General features: G+C 27.6%; 2 protein-coding genes across 2 annotated transcripts in view; one reads left to right on the top strand and one right to left on the bottom strand.

Moving 5' to 3' along the window:
* Nucleotides 1-10143: 10143 nt before the first annotated feature.
* LOC112688515 (lipopolysaccharide-induced tumor necrosis factor-alpha factor homolog) lies at nucleotides 10144-16765 on the top strand. Its single transcript, XM_025561763.1, has 3 exons — nucleotides 10144-10553; nucleotides 13755-13881; nucleotides 16554-16765. The coding sequence occupies exons 1-3, from the start codon at nucleotides 10403-10405 to the stop codon at nucleotides 16654-16656; spliced, it is 381 nt and encodes a 126-aa protein (XP_025417548.1). The 5' UTR covers nucleotides 10144-10402; the 3' UTR covers nucleotides 16657-16765.
* Nucleotides 16766-17067: 302 nt separating this feature from the next.
* Nucleotides 17068-17223, bottom strand: part of LOC112688508 (cilia- and flagella-associated protein 58-like) — a gene marked incomplete in the record, with an annotated part of 12692 nt that continues 12536 nt past the window's right edge. The window contains 1 exon segment of the mRNA XM_025561750.1: nucleotides 17068-17223.

Raw genomic sequence — 17223 nt, 5'->3', positions numbered from 1 at the left:
AAATTCAATATATTTTTATCTCTATTAGTTAGGTACCTACTGTTATTTTTTTATATTATCAACATTTTGTATTGTCTATTTAAAGTTATAATAAATAACTATTTTAATAATTTAAAACTTTTAAAATGAAACAAAACCCAATTTAAAAAGTTAATATATTTTTATTCACAGATCTTTTATTTAATTTAGTATGAAATGGTTAAAAAGATTTAATTATACCATTTAAAAATTATAAAATTAAATGTGTTACTTTTGTACCTGGCCCTGTTACAATTGTCCCAGATGGGGGTACAATTGTAACATTTTTTTTTTTTTACCTTAATCAATTTAGAAAATTGTGAAAATTAAGGTTTAATACTGACTTATTTATAAAAGTATTAAGTTATTTTAATGATTAAAAGTGTAACTAAAGAAAAATAGCTTAAATCTTGGAAGAAATAAATTATTTTGTGAAAAATGTTACAATCGTACCCAGTCTCCCTTAAACTCAAAAAGAAATCAAATCGGTTTTAAAAATCTTTAACATATCACTACATTGATTGGTACAAGTGTTACACGTATAATAATCATAAGTCACTATTTTATGAATGTAATGGAAAAAAGTCAAATATTTCCACTCGAATGTTAACAATTATAAACTTTTGAAATATATGTTTTTAATATTTTGATTTTATAATTTGTACCTGATCTTACCAGCTATTTTAATGCGTCTAATGTATTCGAAATCAACCTCAATAAAAAAATATATTATCTAACGGTCCAAAATATTTTTCTGGCTACGCCACTGAATATATACGTATAAGAAAACTTAAGTTCTATGTCAATTGACAGTAATTGGTATTAACGATGGATAAATAGCAAGAGGTTCAAAAAAATTTGGAAATTTATGTTCAGATATGAATCATTATCTTTGAAGTATGGTTTTATTTTGTTGTTATTGTTTTTTTTTTATTAGGTATATTATAAATACTAACTATAAGCTTGTGGAATATTAAATTTTACGGTACGATAGTTTATTTAAAAAACAATAATGGTTATTCCAGTATTTCTACTAACTAATAAAATTTTAATTTTGATACCCTATTGGAAAAATTATTAGCTGAATAAAAGAGAATTTGAAAAGTGGGCTGGATTAATCTCATGTTACCCCTGAAACATATTATGGATATATACATATATCAATAAAATAAATACTTTTAAATATCTTAACTTTAATTTTGAAATTATATCACTGAAACAAAAATAATACAATTTTTATTTTAAATTATTGCTATAATATAATAATAATATCACTTAGTGAATATATCAATATTTATATAACCATAATATCACCTTAATATCAATATCATAAATTTGCTGTATGTGATTATCATATTTTACTGACACTTCACTTTTAAAATAAATGATTTCGTTATTTACCACAGTCACAAAATAGTATTATATTCTGTGCCACAAAACTCGCATACAATTCTGATAATAGTTGAACAGTTTCTGTGCTTCAAAATTACTTAAACTTGTTACACCTTGGTTAGGTTAGGTAAGGTTAGGTTTTACAAAAAATAATGTAATAATGGCATAGTAAAATCAAATATATATTGTTTGTAGTTATTTTAGAAGTATAACTCGTAAAAGCAAAATTAAGATATATATTTATTATGTAAACAACTTAACTCAAATTTACGTAGAATTTTGATAGTAAATCTGAATCATCAATAAAAAAAAATTATCAAGTTTTCCCAACATAACAAACTCATTTTTTCCAAACGTAATTAAAATTTAAAAAAATTATCTACACACTTCAGCTTCATTATTCATACAATATGAAATTCATGAAGGAAATCAATAATTTCCCTAAGTAATACATCGACTTACCTAAATTCTTCTCCGCACTTAGACATTTTCAAAATAATTTTATTTATTATATTTATTTATTTTAAATTATGAACGTTTACTATTTGCGATGTTTTTAACTGCTCGGAATCTGATGACATTCTTTTATGATTAAAAATGATAATCCAATTATTTAGGCACCATCTATTAATTTTTATATCAAAAACCTTTACTAGAACAGTATTATAAATTTCATTAAAGGTCACCGATTTGATCTTTGTTAAATGGCGACTAACGGTTATTAATTTATATGATTTAGATTGATTGAAGCAAAAAATATAATAAATTATTAAGTTGATCAGAAAAAAAAAATACAGTGAACATTAGTTTAATGTTCGATTTTATACACTATTTCGATATGAATATATATAAGAATGTTTATAATTAAGAGAGTAATATAGGTGTTTATGTGATAAAAATTGTAATTTAGACTGCTCTGACCCAAAACCATCGAAGTTTTAATTTAGACACTATAGTTCTGTGAAAAATTACGGATAAATTCACACATTTAGATTCAGCATTTCAAAACCATCTCATAAAATTTTGTAAATTTTCCGATTTCGACCATCAGCAACTTAAAAGCATGCATTACATCAGTGTTCTCAAACTCAAATTATCTACGGGCCATATATTTTTTCAAAAAAATTTCGCGAGCCAAATTTTAAGTGTCCTCTTTTTTACTTAAACAATAAAACTGAAGACAAAATGAAGGCAAAGATACATATAAATTCCATTTATCTAAAATATTCTAAATGACTTAATATATTATAAAATTAATTTTATTATAATTACTATTACCAACATTATTAATAAAAATATAAACAAAGTAGATGTTTATTTCACTTATTATTACTACAAAATTATCATTGAAAAAATATGATGATAACTTATCGTTATAATTTTATCACCAAAAAAAAAATTAAGTGTTTCAAAATGGAATTGCAATTTTAAACTAAATTGTCCGTCGTTGACACCGTGGTATCGAAAAACCTTTAAGACGCGTGTACGTTAAAATTAGATAGTTAATTTCAATAACAGTTAGGGAAAGAAATGAATTGTTTCAGAATTTGTTCAAGAAATAAAAGCCAATAATTACAACGAATCTAAAACATTAATACAAGTCCGTTGTTAATAATATCTTAGCGGATTCATATACATTTAAAATATTACGTCGTTTATTTAACTTTATACGGGTAGAAAGTAAGAACGGTCGGATTTAAAAAATAATTCAAATATTTTAAACAAGTATCTGGTAGTATCCACCTAGTACCATGCAGTTCCGTAACTTAACGATATTTACCGAACAACTATCAAACGACTGCGAGGTGTAACTATTGTGCATAGCTTACCTACGGTCGACTTCAGTGTGTGAATGTGAAATATGGTCACAATGGATAAGTGGTCTCGAGAAATGAATAACTTTGAAGAAATGTAAATATTGATGATAGACGAAAAGCTGCAGAGTTCACAAGGAAATACGTCATCTGCGAATTCTCCATTCTCCATCGACTAAGTATTCTTCGTTCACCGGAGTGAGGAAAACTCAACGTTTGTGTCATCCGTTTTCAGAACTTATAGATGAAATCGATGGTGGACAAAAGAGAAGGGTAATAATTGCCACATTTTTACAATTCATCTTGGAAAAATTACCTCTCGTAATTTCATACTTTCAAGCACTCTCCTTTACTCACTCTTGTACTATCTTTTTCTCTCTTCGACCTAATGTACGCATATTATGCTATTTATATTCAATTAGTCATAGTTCACTGAAAAAGAGTAAACGCCGAAAAACATTTAATTTGAACAAACAACGTAGGACTACAAATATTAATTAATTTATATATTTTTGCATTTATTTTGCTTCTTATGTATTATCAAAACCACCCACTAACCGATTGAGAGCTGACCGAACTACTGCATTTTGTCGTAAAGGTATTATTGTTTGTTTGCGGACAAATACTATTTTTGAATAAAATGTATGTAATACATTTACTTTATTAACACGGCAAGTATAAAATATCAAGTAAGTAAAATAATGAATTCAAATCAATAAATCATTTTAAATGTATAGTAAATGTAATATTAATAATTAAATCAATAACTATTTACGGAGCAAACATAATGAATAATAAGAAATTAATAATAAAATAATACATTAAAATGATTAATTTTGCGCTTTCTAAAAGGGGTGAGAATACATTATGTAAATGTAATTTTCGAGACACATTAATATTAGATTAAAGCTATTTTATAACTCATATATTATACAGTATGTAAAGAGTATTTGTCGGTCCAAGTAACACCTTTGTGCCAAGACCACGTATTTTAATAAATATTCAACCAAAGAGAGAGTTTGGATTACATGAACGAAAGCTGATTTTTACGTGTTGTATCAACAAGATACTCCTAATTAGTTTTTCTTGTCTTATTGTGTAGTATTTTTAACTGCAAATGGTGATTTAATAATTTAAAATTCACGTTTTATTTACGTTTTACGGTTATATTGTACATTGTGTCAAGGAAACTAAGGCAGTCAAGTAATTTGGTCAAAATTATTGAATCTGCAAAAATACGAAAACTTAAATAACGTCGACTAAAAAAAAAAAAAATTTACTTTTACAATGATTTCACATCATTTAATTGATTGGAATTATGATTTTTTTAGATTCAATAAATTTAAGGTAGGTACATTTCTTAGTTACTTAGAATAATATACTTTTAATAAACAATAATATATCTAATTACAACATAGAAATTATTTTTTACTAAATCATAATATTCTGAAAATAATTTAACCTATAATTTTGTTATTTTTTTATCTAGAATTTTCTCCGGTAAAACTGAAAATATTTTAAGTTATGGTCAAAATTCAAAAGTTAGGATACAAAACATATAGATCACTCAAATATATTATACATTGTATATATTTAATGTAATTATACATGTTGTCATGTTGGTTTATTTCTATATCGGATAAGTGTTTTTCAAAAAACTTCTTTGAAGTAGAAAATTTAAATATAGATATTCACATGTATATCTATCTCTGATATATATATATATATATATATTATAGTTTGTTTATTTCTGAGGATTTAAAATTCAACTTAAGTTCGGGAAAATTAAATTTTTTTTATTTTTTTTTGAAACACAAGACCACTTTTTCAAGATTATTTTTAGACAGTGATTAAAATTATAAAGGGTAGTAATGCCAATAAGTTATAATAATAATACAAACCAACACGACTGATGGGCTTGAGGTTAGATTGACCAGGCACGGAGTAAGTTTTTGGGTGCAACCCGGCACCAAGAGAATCGGAGAGGAACGCAACTCGTACTCGTTCATTGTGTGTGGGTAATACGTAATTGTTAATTAATATTCGTCCACTTCTGAGTGTACAGACAAAATAAATTCGACGGTTGGAAATTTCAATTTCAATTAATATACCTACCACGTGGAATACACAGGGGAGGAGCGTGTTCCTTTGTACATATAGATCCTTTGTCCTCCTTAAACGCGCACGCGAATCACAATGATAATCACACTAATAATGTTAGTTGTAATAACAATAATAGGTGTGTATATACAAACTTTAACCGTCCGAATGGATAAAAGCCATATATAGGTGTGCGCATAGGGGGTATCGGGTGTGCCTGATCACCCACATGAAATTTTGTAAATTAGGCTCTAAGTCTAAGAGCAAGGTCCGTATTTAAATTTATGTAGCTGAAATGAAATTTAATTGATTATAAAATATTGGGAAAAAATAAAACAATGTTTGGTAATAGAAAAATTAAACAAAACATTTCAAATATTCGTGCAAGCATTTTTTGTGGTAAAATAACAGTTGCTATTGAATACAAAAGTACAAATTGTAAGTAATTGAAGCTAACTTACAAAAATATATGAGATTCAAGGAAATCAAATTCTTTGGGACTAATATACTACAATATTAAATATAAAATTAAAATTATGTTTATATAATTATTTATACACTATACTTATTAAATATACCTATACGTTTTTTTAAGATAGGGCCCAAAAGTATTGTAGTCGCCCTCTGAAAAACAGGTGTGTGCATGTCTATCATAAAAGCATATTGTGATGTAGTGGACTTAACGGCCACGACGCAGTTAAAGCAACAAAGTATTATATTGTGTCTGTTCTCGCGTATGATATACGTCGTACGAGATAAAAACTCGCATCTTATGCCATCGCAATACAAAGTATGGGCATTGCATAAGTTTTGATGACCATTATTTCCTCTCTAAAAATGCCTTCTTTCCGTTCTCGTATTATTAAACTGGTTATAAATTACTGTCAATCGGTAAATATACATCTCTGAGCACGTGTGGCATTTGATATCCAAACCGGATTGATATTCTACACCGACCCCACTGTTAGTGTTTAATTCACGATTCAAAGCTCGTCCAGCGTGCAGCGTCCCCAAGGTTCGTTGGAAAATGCTAGTTTTTTGTGGTTACGAGTTTTGATAAAAATCAAAGTCGATCAAACTTTGTGACCGCAGCCGAAGCAAGGGTTTTAGTAAGAGACTTGTACTAAGTATAGAATACCGTTTCTGCCATTACTCATTTTCGATTAAAGTTAATAAAATTTGTTTAAGAAAATACCGTTGTAGTAAAGAGAACTTTTTTTTTACGGTTTTGCGTCACCTAAATATAATTTTGTACGGTGTGTATATATATATACATAATAGTTTTATTTTGAAAACAAAGGATACGACATCGAAATTTGCTGTTTTCTCTGAGGAAACTATTCATGCTTTGCAATAAAAAAAAAAAAAAAAAAAATGAAAACATATACAAAGTAATGTATTGGTGCGTGTGCATTCGCCGCAGTCGGACACCTGAACATTTTGAATACAACAGTATGCATATAACAGTAGCGTCTGATAAGTTCGACGCAGCAAAAAGAAATCACTGGAGGGATAATGGGGAAAGTTTGCAAGAAAAATAAACCGTTGATCTATTTAAATGGTTTTTTTTTTTCGAAAAAATGTTATAAATAGATGTCGTCACTGTGTTTTGCAAGACGTGATATATTGAATTACGCGGTGGCCTCGTGGGAGAATCGTACGTGCATTTTTTACCGAACACTAAAACAAAAACCACGACTGCTCAACGAAATACGGCATTATGCGCCGAATTTAGGTGGATACGCATGCCACGTGTGATGTCAAACGATATCACCTATGAAAACCAAAAATTGATATTATCATAGAATATTGCTTAAGAGTTACGAAAAATCTATATATTGAAATATATGTGAACGTTGGCCGTAGCATTAGTACAAAGTGCGTGTGAGAAGTCTTCAAGTGTCCTGTGATAATCTGCAGACACACAGTTTTACCATATTCGGCGAAAGTCACAGTGTTTCGTTTTATAATTTTATACTTTGTAATTTCTTATCGAATTAAATGAAAAACAGTAATGTTTTATGCGACCGGATTAACAACTTAAAACAGTAAAAATCAACTGTTATTTTTATTTTTTTTTCGAAAAATGTTATATTTATTTACATTAAATAATTCAACTAGTTTAAAGTTACAATATAATTTATTTTTCATAAACTGACATGAACCTATTAAAAAAAAAAAAAATGTGTGCGTACATATAAAACGGATATCAGTGATTTAAATTAATTTGTTTTCGTACAATGTTTTATATATGAATAATTGTATTATGTTTTGTTATTGTGACAAAAAAAAAAAAAAAATTAATTAATAAAAATAATAAAAAAATAAAAATATTTAAAATCAGTAACAATCAATTATGTCAGTGATTTACAAAATGTTGCTAGAAGTTAATTGAGTGCATTTCGGAAAATAAAAAAGTTTAAAAACTTTGCCTCAACACCAAACGTTAAAAAGTTTAAAATTATATAACTATTCTAAAGGAATGCGATCCTCGTATAAATTGGTATAAGTCGATTAAAACTATTTAACAATTTACCCATACTTGGTTTAATAGATGCTTCAGAGCAATATGAGTTATGAGAACAGATTTGAATTCGATTTGGGATCAACTTGAGTAAGGGGAGAGGACTTTTTATAATTCTGTTATCCAATTTTTATGTATACTTGTATATAGGTATACATTTGATTTGAATATTTGAAAACTTTTGAAAATCTAGATTATCATTTATATAAAAAACCGAAATGAAATGTTTAAATATTTATATAAGAGGTTCCCAGAACTATTATCACCTCGATACACCAATATCGATTGGGCCGGTTGTTCAAATATGATGTACGTAACTTTTGCTACTTAAAATGAACGTCATTTTAAACAATAGTTATTTTAACAGACTATTGTGCTCGTGTGTATAGTTACGGCCAAGCACTCGATAAAAAAGATGTAAACATTATTAGTCCCTTATACTATAGTAATATTTTTACAACCTATTCGCTTACACGACGATTTTGTGTAACATACACGTATATCCAATATATTGCGTTGCTTTCACGTGAATATCGTATGAAACGGTCCATATCCAATCAGCTTGAGTAACAATTTTTGAAAACAATGAAGTTGCATGGGTCCATGTGCTTCTTGGTCCGAGAGTGTTAAAATATTTAAAAGTTTATATTTAAAAATTACAATCAAGTGAAAACTGTAATGAAAAAACTCATTACCGAGAACAATTTTACAAATTTTATTTTTACTATATTATTATACTAATTCATACTATATTATCATCCATAATATTATATATATTGGATATTGTTTTATATAAAAACAATACTATACGTTTGATTAAAATATTGAATATTAACTTTAACATGTTTATTTAAATGAACTGTATACGTTTATTTTCATTTAACACTGTAATAAAGATCACTATTGTGTCCAGATCCGACTAGTACGAGTTCGTTCAAGAGACCGATTATGATACAAATAATAATATGCAGATAATAACATGCTCATTAAAATTTACATAAATAGAATAAATTATACGTGATAGTATATAATATAATACCTGCACAACGATGGAAATATATTATACTTATTAAGTAGTTTTACATCATATTACTAAACTTTAATGTAAGCACAGAGTTTTTTCACATATTTATGAAAACACAAACAAATTTGTCTTATTATTTATTTAATGAAGTTTTTCGGCGGTAGAGTTTTCAACTTACACGATGCACAGCGTTCTAAAGTTTCGTCTAAAAACTAAAACAATATACTTCTTTCTCAGTGTATAATATCAATTTTTGAGCGAGTAAGGAAGAGAAAATTATTCCAAATATACATTTAAATTTCATATTGAAAAAACAAAAAGTAGATTACTTATATGAGTAAAAATTCAATGTAATATTCAGTTTTAATTATGAGAAATATTATTTCATGCGTTTACACATTATATTGCATATATAAACAAACGTGCTTTGTAATTTAAAACATAACACCAAAGCATACAGTCAACTTTTGAATGATACCTATATAAATATATTCATCGGAGTGGTTGATTTTAAAAATATAATTATCTTTAAAAAGAAAAAACACATACCTACGAATTATACAAATACCGTACACGTTATAATAATGTGCAGGTACGTACAATGCGTCTTATTATATTAGTTAGTTTCTTGGCACTTGGAAAGGTTTTGTGATTTTGGAAAAATTATTCTCATATAATTTCAAACCCATTATTATATACAACAGGATTTAGAAGGCGTTTGATTTTTCATAAATGGTAATCGTGGAATTTACAGTTATTGTTATTTTTATTTGAAAAAAAAAATATTAAGAAAATCGACGAATTATTTCAGTTTCTAATGTGAGTAGTGAGGTGAATGAACATTTTATCGCGGATTTAAAATTTTGAATGTACTCACCGAAAAAGAAACGTAATTAAAATATTATATGATATACATGTCTTATTTCTCTAAGGATATAACGATTGATCTTGATAATGTATTATAATCAATTAATGTCATCATCATGAATATTGATATTTTCTATAAATAAAAATTGTTTTACTTTTCGTACCTTTTAAATACTTTCATATACATATAGTTGTTATTATTATTGATGATTTTAATTTGATACTAAAAATGAATTCGATATGCTTTAAGAACAATAATATTCTTACATAATGGTAAACCTATACGGTTTCCTTGTATACTTATTACATTATGTATTATCTAGTGTACATGCACGTTTACCGTTCGCCATTGTCAAGTGATTCGTACAATCGTACATTTTATTACTTTATCTTATCCATGAAAATTGGCACTCATGTAAATCTCAATGATACCGTCTTTTGTTAGTTCAAGTCAAATCACTGAGTGAGTTTCGATCATGGTATCGAACCGTGACCGCGACGACTTATTTTGTAAAACTTCAGTTGTCCGTACACGTTTTGGAAACCGTTTGGATTGCCGTACGATATATTCCATCAATCGGGCGGAGAAAATCACGTTTTTGGGTCTTAACAATTTCCCATGGTCGCAAAATATATTCATCACATTATATAGCGACACCAAACATGGATCCCCATGTATCGAACGCGCAAAATGTCCCGCCACCACCGCCGTACAGCGAAACTCCGACTATTTATCCTTCGAATACACCATCTTTTAATGATTACACTACCATGCAACAGCAGCACATTGTTCCTGCATATATAATCGTATCAAGTATGTACTTAAATTATTATACACTATTAGTTTAAAAAAATGTCTGTGGGATTAAATATAAATAATGCGTTTATATAGTAATATAAAATCATATTGCCGTATGAACCAGTGTTTTCCGATCTAGTTGACGTCCATTACCCCCCCCCCCCCATCGAGAAATGTGTGATTTTTTAATGCTTATAATTAGTACGTAATTTGTATGAATTTGTACAACCATTTTACCACTTTTATTAATTAGCAAAGTGTTATATTAATAAAATAAAAAATATTTTCAGAAGAATTCTGTATGTTTAAAATTTCTTACATCAATATATTCATAATTGTATTATTATTATTTATACAAAGGCATATTGCAAACACACTATTTCTATTTTAAACTTATATTTGTTAGATAACAATGGCGTGGGATAAAAATAGTAATTAATTTTATTTTCTTAAGAAATATCCGATAATATGTATTTTACTCGTATTTATAATATACTTGTATATTACATATAATATTATATAAACTAAATAGATAAATCCTGTCCGTTAGCAATATTCACCTGAGTATTATTTGAAGAAATCTGACAAATCTGCAAAGGGGCACAAAATTGTACATAAGTCATATTTTTATCCTACAATTAAATCGAAATTTTTCTATTATACTTTTTGAAATATGTAGATGTTGCCTATTTGTACCGACTAAATTTGAATTTAATGATGAAAGTATGAAAATATTAATATATACAATACATACATAACAAGAGCATTTAAATAAAAAACTTCATATGAAGAAATTATCGATGAATTCGCTAGTAATAAAGTGAGAAAAGCAAATTTTAAAAGTTTAAACACTATAATAATTACTTATAAATTAAAAATTGTAACATCAAATTTTAATTGGTTAAAAAGCGTTTTTTTTTTCTAAGTTTGCCAGAGGCGCTAGTGAGTCTTTCTACGCCACTACCCGTGTGTAAGTAAAATGAATGCCCTCAACCGTATCCGGACTCTACAGGGAAACCGTACCGTATTTGTAACCAAACCATTTTAAATTTCGAATTTTTCTTGCTTTCTACATATTTTTAAAATATTAGCATTGGGCCCTATTATAAGGTCATGGGCCCGTGTGTTTGACACACACAACATACCCAGTTATTGCGGCACTGGCCGTGTTAGCAAAAATGCAATACATTTATTCGTGCATAGTGATCGTCATAATGTAAAAAAACTATAGGATTACAAGAAGAGTATATACAAGACATTTGTCAGATTTCTTCAAATAATACTCAGGTGAATATTGCTAACGAACAGGATTTATCTATTTAGTTTATATAATATTATATGTAATATACAAGTATATTATAAATACGAGTAAAATACATATTATCGGATGTTTCTTGAGAAAATAAAAATAATTACTATTTTTATCCCACGCCATTGTTATCTAACAAATATAAGTTTAAAATAGAAATAGTGGGGGCAGGGTAATGGACGTATCTAGTTGGAGTAGTGTGTGAAGCTTGTGTGCGTATAAAATTCTGAGGAGGCGCAAGCAATTATATCACAAACTACATTTTTTAAAACGAAAAATGAATGAAGTTAGATTTTTTCTATACAACTGTCTATTAAAATTAAATAATTAAATATAAAAATATAATATCTTCATTTTAACACATTAAAACCAAAAAACCAATTAATTTTTTTAAAATTTAAATCTTGTCATGTCCGTCCATCTTTTAGTTATCAGTTCATAGTTACAATTGTTGATTATTTAATTATATTCATCTTAGACAGTATTGAAAAATATTAGTATTTACTATAGATGTATAATAATCAATATTAAAAATAGGGTACTATATAAAAAAAAAAATATATAATTTTATTTTTTAATCGAGATATAAAATGTATTCGAGTTCTACGTATAAGCATATATGATAGTTACCAAATCCACTTTAAATCGTAAATGGAATCAAAGTTAATGTTGTATAAAATTCGTTTAGAAAACGGGACTTTGGAACGTTCACATAGTGGGCTTTCTTAACTATTGTTATGTTCCTATAATTGCGTTTTTCGAAGAAAAAGATGAAGAAAAACGTCCAACACGTTGTACAACACATTCTTTTATCAGCATTATTCATGGTAGGATTTATTTTCGTGTAACTCAAGGAACTGAAAATTAAAATTTCCAATTGGAAGGATTGATAAATATCTCGAGGAACGGATATTGAATTATTCAAACAGCTGTAGGTAATGAATTACCGCAATAGAAATATTGAATAGTTAACAGAGCGTTAATATTATATTATCACGTTCAGGAATCAATACGGCAGCACTGACATGCCGTAAACTTTCTGATAAGACTGTATCAATCAAAAAATATCGATTACCCTAGAAACGCGCAGATCGTGCTCTCTATTTAGTCACTAAGACCGCATGTAAGTGCGTAACTAAATACAATGTGTAGTGTAGTTTTGCACTTGCAGTTCAACAAATGGAAAATCGTATGAAACTTTTACATAGTAATGAATGTTTTGAAACTCGAACATTAGGCTTAAAATTTACTCCAATAATTGATTACTCAGTGTCCTTATGGCATTTTCAGAGTTTCGATGTTTTTGACCTATCCGTTTCCGTCTATATGTTTATATATGTATATATATTTCGCTGTGCATCAGGAATTATGGCACTCGAGTACGCGATGATCGACGAACATAAAGCTCGTATATTTAGCGGGCAAGCATTTCGCATTCAACAGCCTTTCAATTTTCTTATCCTACATACTCCTTACTTGGTCCGAACATAATATAAACCGATCATAAAGTGATTTTTTTTTCGGCCAAAAATTATCTCACCCTTTCCGTTGACATTGTTTTCTCGTTTAACATTTCGGGACGTTTACTTATAGATACTTCAAACATCGCACTCGTATATATAATTTTTATAAATCAATTTATGTACCATCAAACCTTATCTAAAGAACAGTACCGAAAATGATTCGCTCCTTAAAAAAATGTGTGTTTCTTTGAAAATGTAGACTCTAAATTTTGGAGGAACAATCGTACCATAAAATAATGAATATCGATTAATGAAGCAAATTGGGTAAGAATACGCGTTATGAAGGATTCATTTAAGTTGCAAAATTGTAGTAATTCCAATCTATGGAAAGTGTATGTATTGAAAACTCGTAATTTTATTAATTATTTCTTATATGTATTACAGATCCATCTTTGGGTCCAGAGCCGACACAATTGATATGTCCGGTATGCCGTCAACAAATCCTCACTCAGATCAATAAAACACCGACCAACGAAGCGTATTTATGTAGCATGCTAGCATTTGTTTTGGGGTATGTGTTGTAATAATATACCTTATATATATAAATACGCTTATTGTAATATCATTTTTATATTAATCAATCATTCGTTTTGTGTGGTCATTCGTAGTTTTTAACAATATTTTAACTCAACCGTCGACTATTGCTATAAACAGATCGCGCAATCGTAATAATATTTATTATTCGGATGGATTTCAACTCGAATAAGTTTTTTACGTAATTAAATACAATAATTTGTTTTTTAATGATTGAGTAAACACTCAAGTACCGTGACCTTACACGCATATGCGTTTCTCATTAATTGTACATTTATGAAGTCTTTATAAGTTGGAGTACAATTTTCTTCGTTAATTCTCTGCCAGTTAACTGAAAATAGTTATATGAGTGGTTATGCGTATTATGTATTTGGTTCCGAAGTTATACAATATTTTAATATGTCGATATGCACCGTTAGTGGCGTAAATTGGATCCAATTTCTACTGGTGCAGAGACATATTCTCAACTTATAATTTCCAACACACCAATTTTCCAATTTCCTTAGTAAAATTCTTCCCAAATAACTATCCTGTATATTTTTCCATATACATCTTTAAATAACAAATAAATTTTGAATTATTTTAGCAGTAAAACCTTTATTATTATAATATTGATAAAAAAAAACAATCAAATTTTGTTTTTAATATGCTAATTTCCTTGGCTCTTGAAAATAATATTATAGGTAATTTTAATATTAGGTAAACAAATTTCCATAATTTTCTGGTGGTGTAAAAACACATCTTTGTACCACCACATTTTAGATGTAGTGTTGCAAGTGTCACATTTGCATCACTCAATTTACGCCACTGTGCACCGTATGTATCATAAATTTATCAACTTATGTACTGCACACTCTTACTGTTAATATTACAAGTGCAGCTTTTCTATTAAATTTCGATACCGTTGAAAATTATACGTGACCCAGTGATTAAAGTGAATTGTGAAATGTGTAAAGTGAGAGGTGTAGATGTCATTTATAAACTTGTAACTTTTTTATTTTTGATAAAAATTTTTAAAGTCAATATTGAATGGTTAATTTTAATTATAAAATTAACTTATTGGAAGTATTATCGTATCTGAAAGGCTCCAAATACTTTTTGCACTATAGTAAAAATCCGGGCAATTAATATTTTATTAAATATTATTTGCAAATTTTCGGGCATTGTTACAATTATTATTTCGATTTACTATGGATAAGATAATATAAGTTGGCAAATTATTTAAACACAATAAGAAAAAATTCCTAGAAATATAATCGCTTTATTTTTTAATGTAATAGTTTATAGATACAAGTGATTCATAATTTATCCGTGTTTTTTATTCGTGTACTTAGATTATTTTAAACTACGTATAAAATATTTACTAAGTAAAGAATGTATTTATTTTATAATGACAGTTTATTTTTATGCTCAAGACATGTTATAAGAATCATTTGGTAAATTGTTTTCTAAAAGATTTAAAGTAATACATATTTTTGTCTTGCCGATTTCAATATTTCATTTTGAGTATAAAATACTGCATTCAATCATGTTCAATACAAAAAGGAAATTATTTTACGATTAATTGTGAATTGGGATCATAAATTAATATATTAAGTAGTTAATTCGACTATATTCAATCATCTATCAAAAAACCGACAAAACAATTGGATTTCTACAGAATAGTAGACTTATGTACACATTACAGTAGGTTTAATAATATTGTTGTGAGAGTTTAAAGCACCATAAGCTTAAACTTTCGATTGGAAAACTTAAGATAATGTAGAATTACTTAAGTCTGTTATATCAAACACTTCGTATGTTTTAATACATACCGGGCTTCATGCAATTGCAATGATCATACTATTGTTCGTTGAGTGCGTATTCAGTACTTGGTAAAAAAACTAAGCGAAAGTTATTCAATGATCAGTCGATAAATAACTAATCATTCAACACACATAATACGTAATTAATAATTAATTATCATCATTAATACGTGTTATTAATCATGATATATGTTATGCTTAGATGATTTTCGTAATATTTTTTATGAGAATCTGTCAGCTCTACGCTGTATGTATGTCACATATATGATGTTACATAATTTAGTACTCGAATAATATTTATATACCGACGTGACAATAGATATTGTAATAATTAACATATTTACATAAATATGTGGTGTTTAATTTTAAAAATTAAATTTAAAATCATCAATTATTATTATTGTATTTCTTATTGTATTTATCACCACGATTACAATTTAAATCATCAGCATAGTATAATGCAGTGGTCTTCAACCTTTTCGACCCGCCACTCATTTTTCTTATCATACATTTTTCGCGACCCATGTCAACTTCGTTAATTATGAAAACCAAATAAAAGAGTTAAAATTGCTTGATGTATGTTATGGTAGAAGTGCTTTTATAACTGAATAAATTAATAAATATACATTTTTCTAGGTATATAGGTAATATTTAATTTTTATTATAAGTATTGATACAAAAAAAATGATGTAATGATATCGAAAAAAATATATGTTATAATACATATAATTGAAATTAAAATTGGTGTAAAATTAAGATTTACAAATAATATTTGTGATACTTAAGAATTTAATAATTTTCAGAGTTTGGCTAATAAAATTGACAATAACAATGTGTGTTTCAGGTGTGCGTTTTTTTCGTGTTTACCGTTCTGTATGGAATCTTGCCGAAAAGTCACACATACTTGTCCGATGTGTTCGTCTCACATCGGTACGTATGTCCCGTGAAAACGACAAGAAACAACAGAACGTGCTTTAAGAAAACAGTTGTGAAGATGTATTTTTGTACATTATGTTAAAACTATTTGAAAGAACATTAAATATAATAGTAAGCGGATGTACGAATTTTTATTAACAACAAACTACGGGTTATTTCGTAGATGAAAAACATCTATTGCGTTTGTAACTCTGTAGAAGCCTTTCACAAACCGACCAATTAAATATAAATGTATGATAACTTAAACTGTTGATTGATGATAAATCAATAATAATATTGTATTTGTATTTTGTATTCCATATTGTAATGCAATATATAACAACCGTACTATCTTGTTTCATGTTGTAGTCAACACATACTCGTATAGACTGTAAGTGCTGCAAATCTATGACAATCGATTGACTTATACTATAGTTTGTTCTTGGCTATAACTAAACCATCTCAAAAGTATTTTACTGTTATAATATTATAATGTTTGATTTGTACAGATATTTTTATTACAAACACGTCCAGCTCATTTATAAACTATTTGACAGTAAATTTTTATAGAGAAATACAAAAAAAAAAAAAAAAAAAAA

Source organism: Sipha flava, unplaced genomic scaffold (genome assembly GCF_003268045.1).
Source record: "Sipha flava isolate LNK unplaced genomic scaffold, YSA_version1 110_pilon_pilon, whole genome shotgun sequence".
In the NCBI taxonomy this organism is placed as follows: Eukaryota; Metazoa; Arthropoda; class Insecta; order Hemiptera; family Aphididae; genus Sipha; species Sipha flava.
This window is presented reverse-complemented; position numbering and strand designations above follow the sequence as displayed.

What these genes read in the sequence shown, in the direction of transcription:
- LOC112688515 (XM_025561763.1), top strand. Translation starts at nt 10,403, where the DNA reads ATGGATCCCCATGTATCGAACGCGCAAAATGTCCCGCCACCACCGCCG. An exon ending in TGCATATATAATCGTATCAA is followed by an intron (nt 10,554 to 13,754) that starts GTATGTACTTAA and finishes TATGTATTACAG; the next exon opens with ATCCATCTTTGGGTCCAGAG. An exon ending in ATGCTAGCATTTGTTTTGGG is followed by an intron (nt 13,882 to 16,553) that starts GTATGTGTTGTA and finishes TGTGTGTTTCAG; the next exon opens with GTGTGCGTTTTTTTCGTGTT.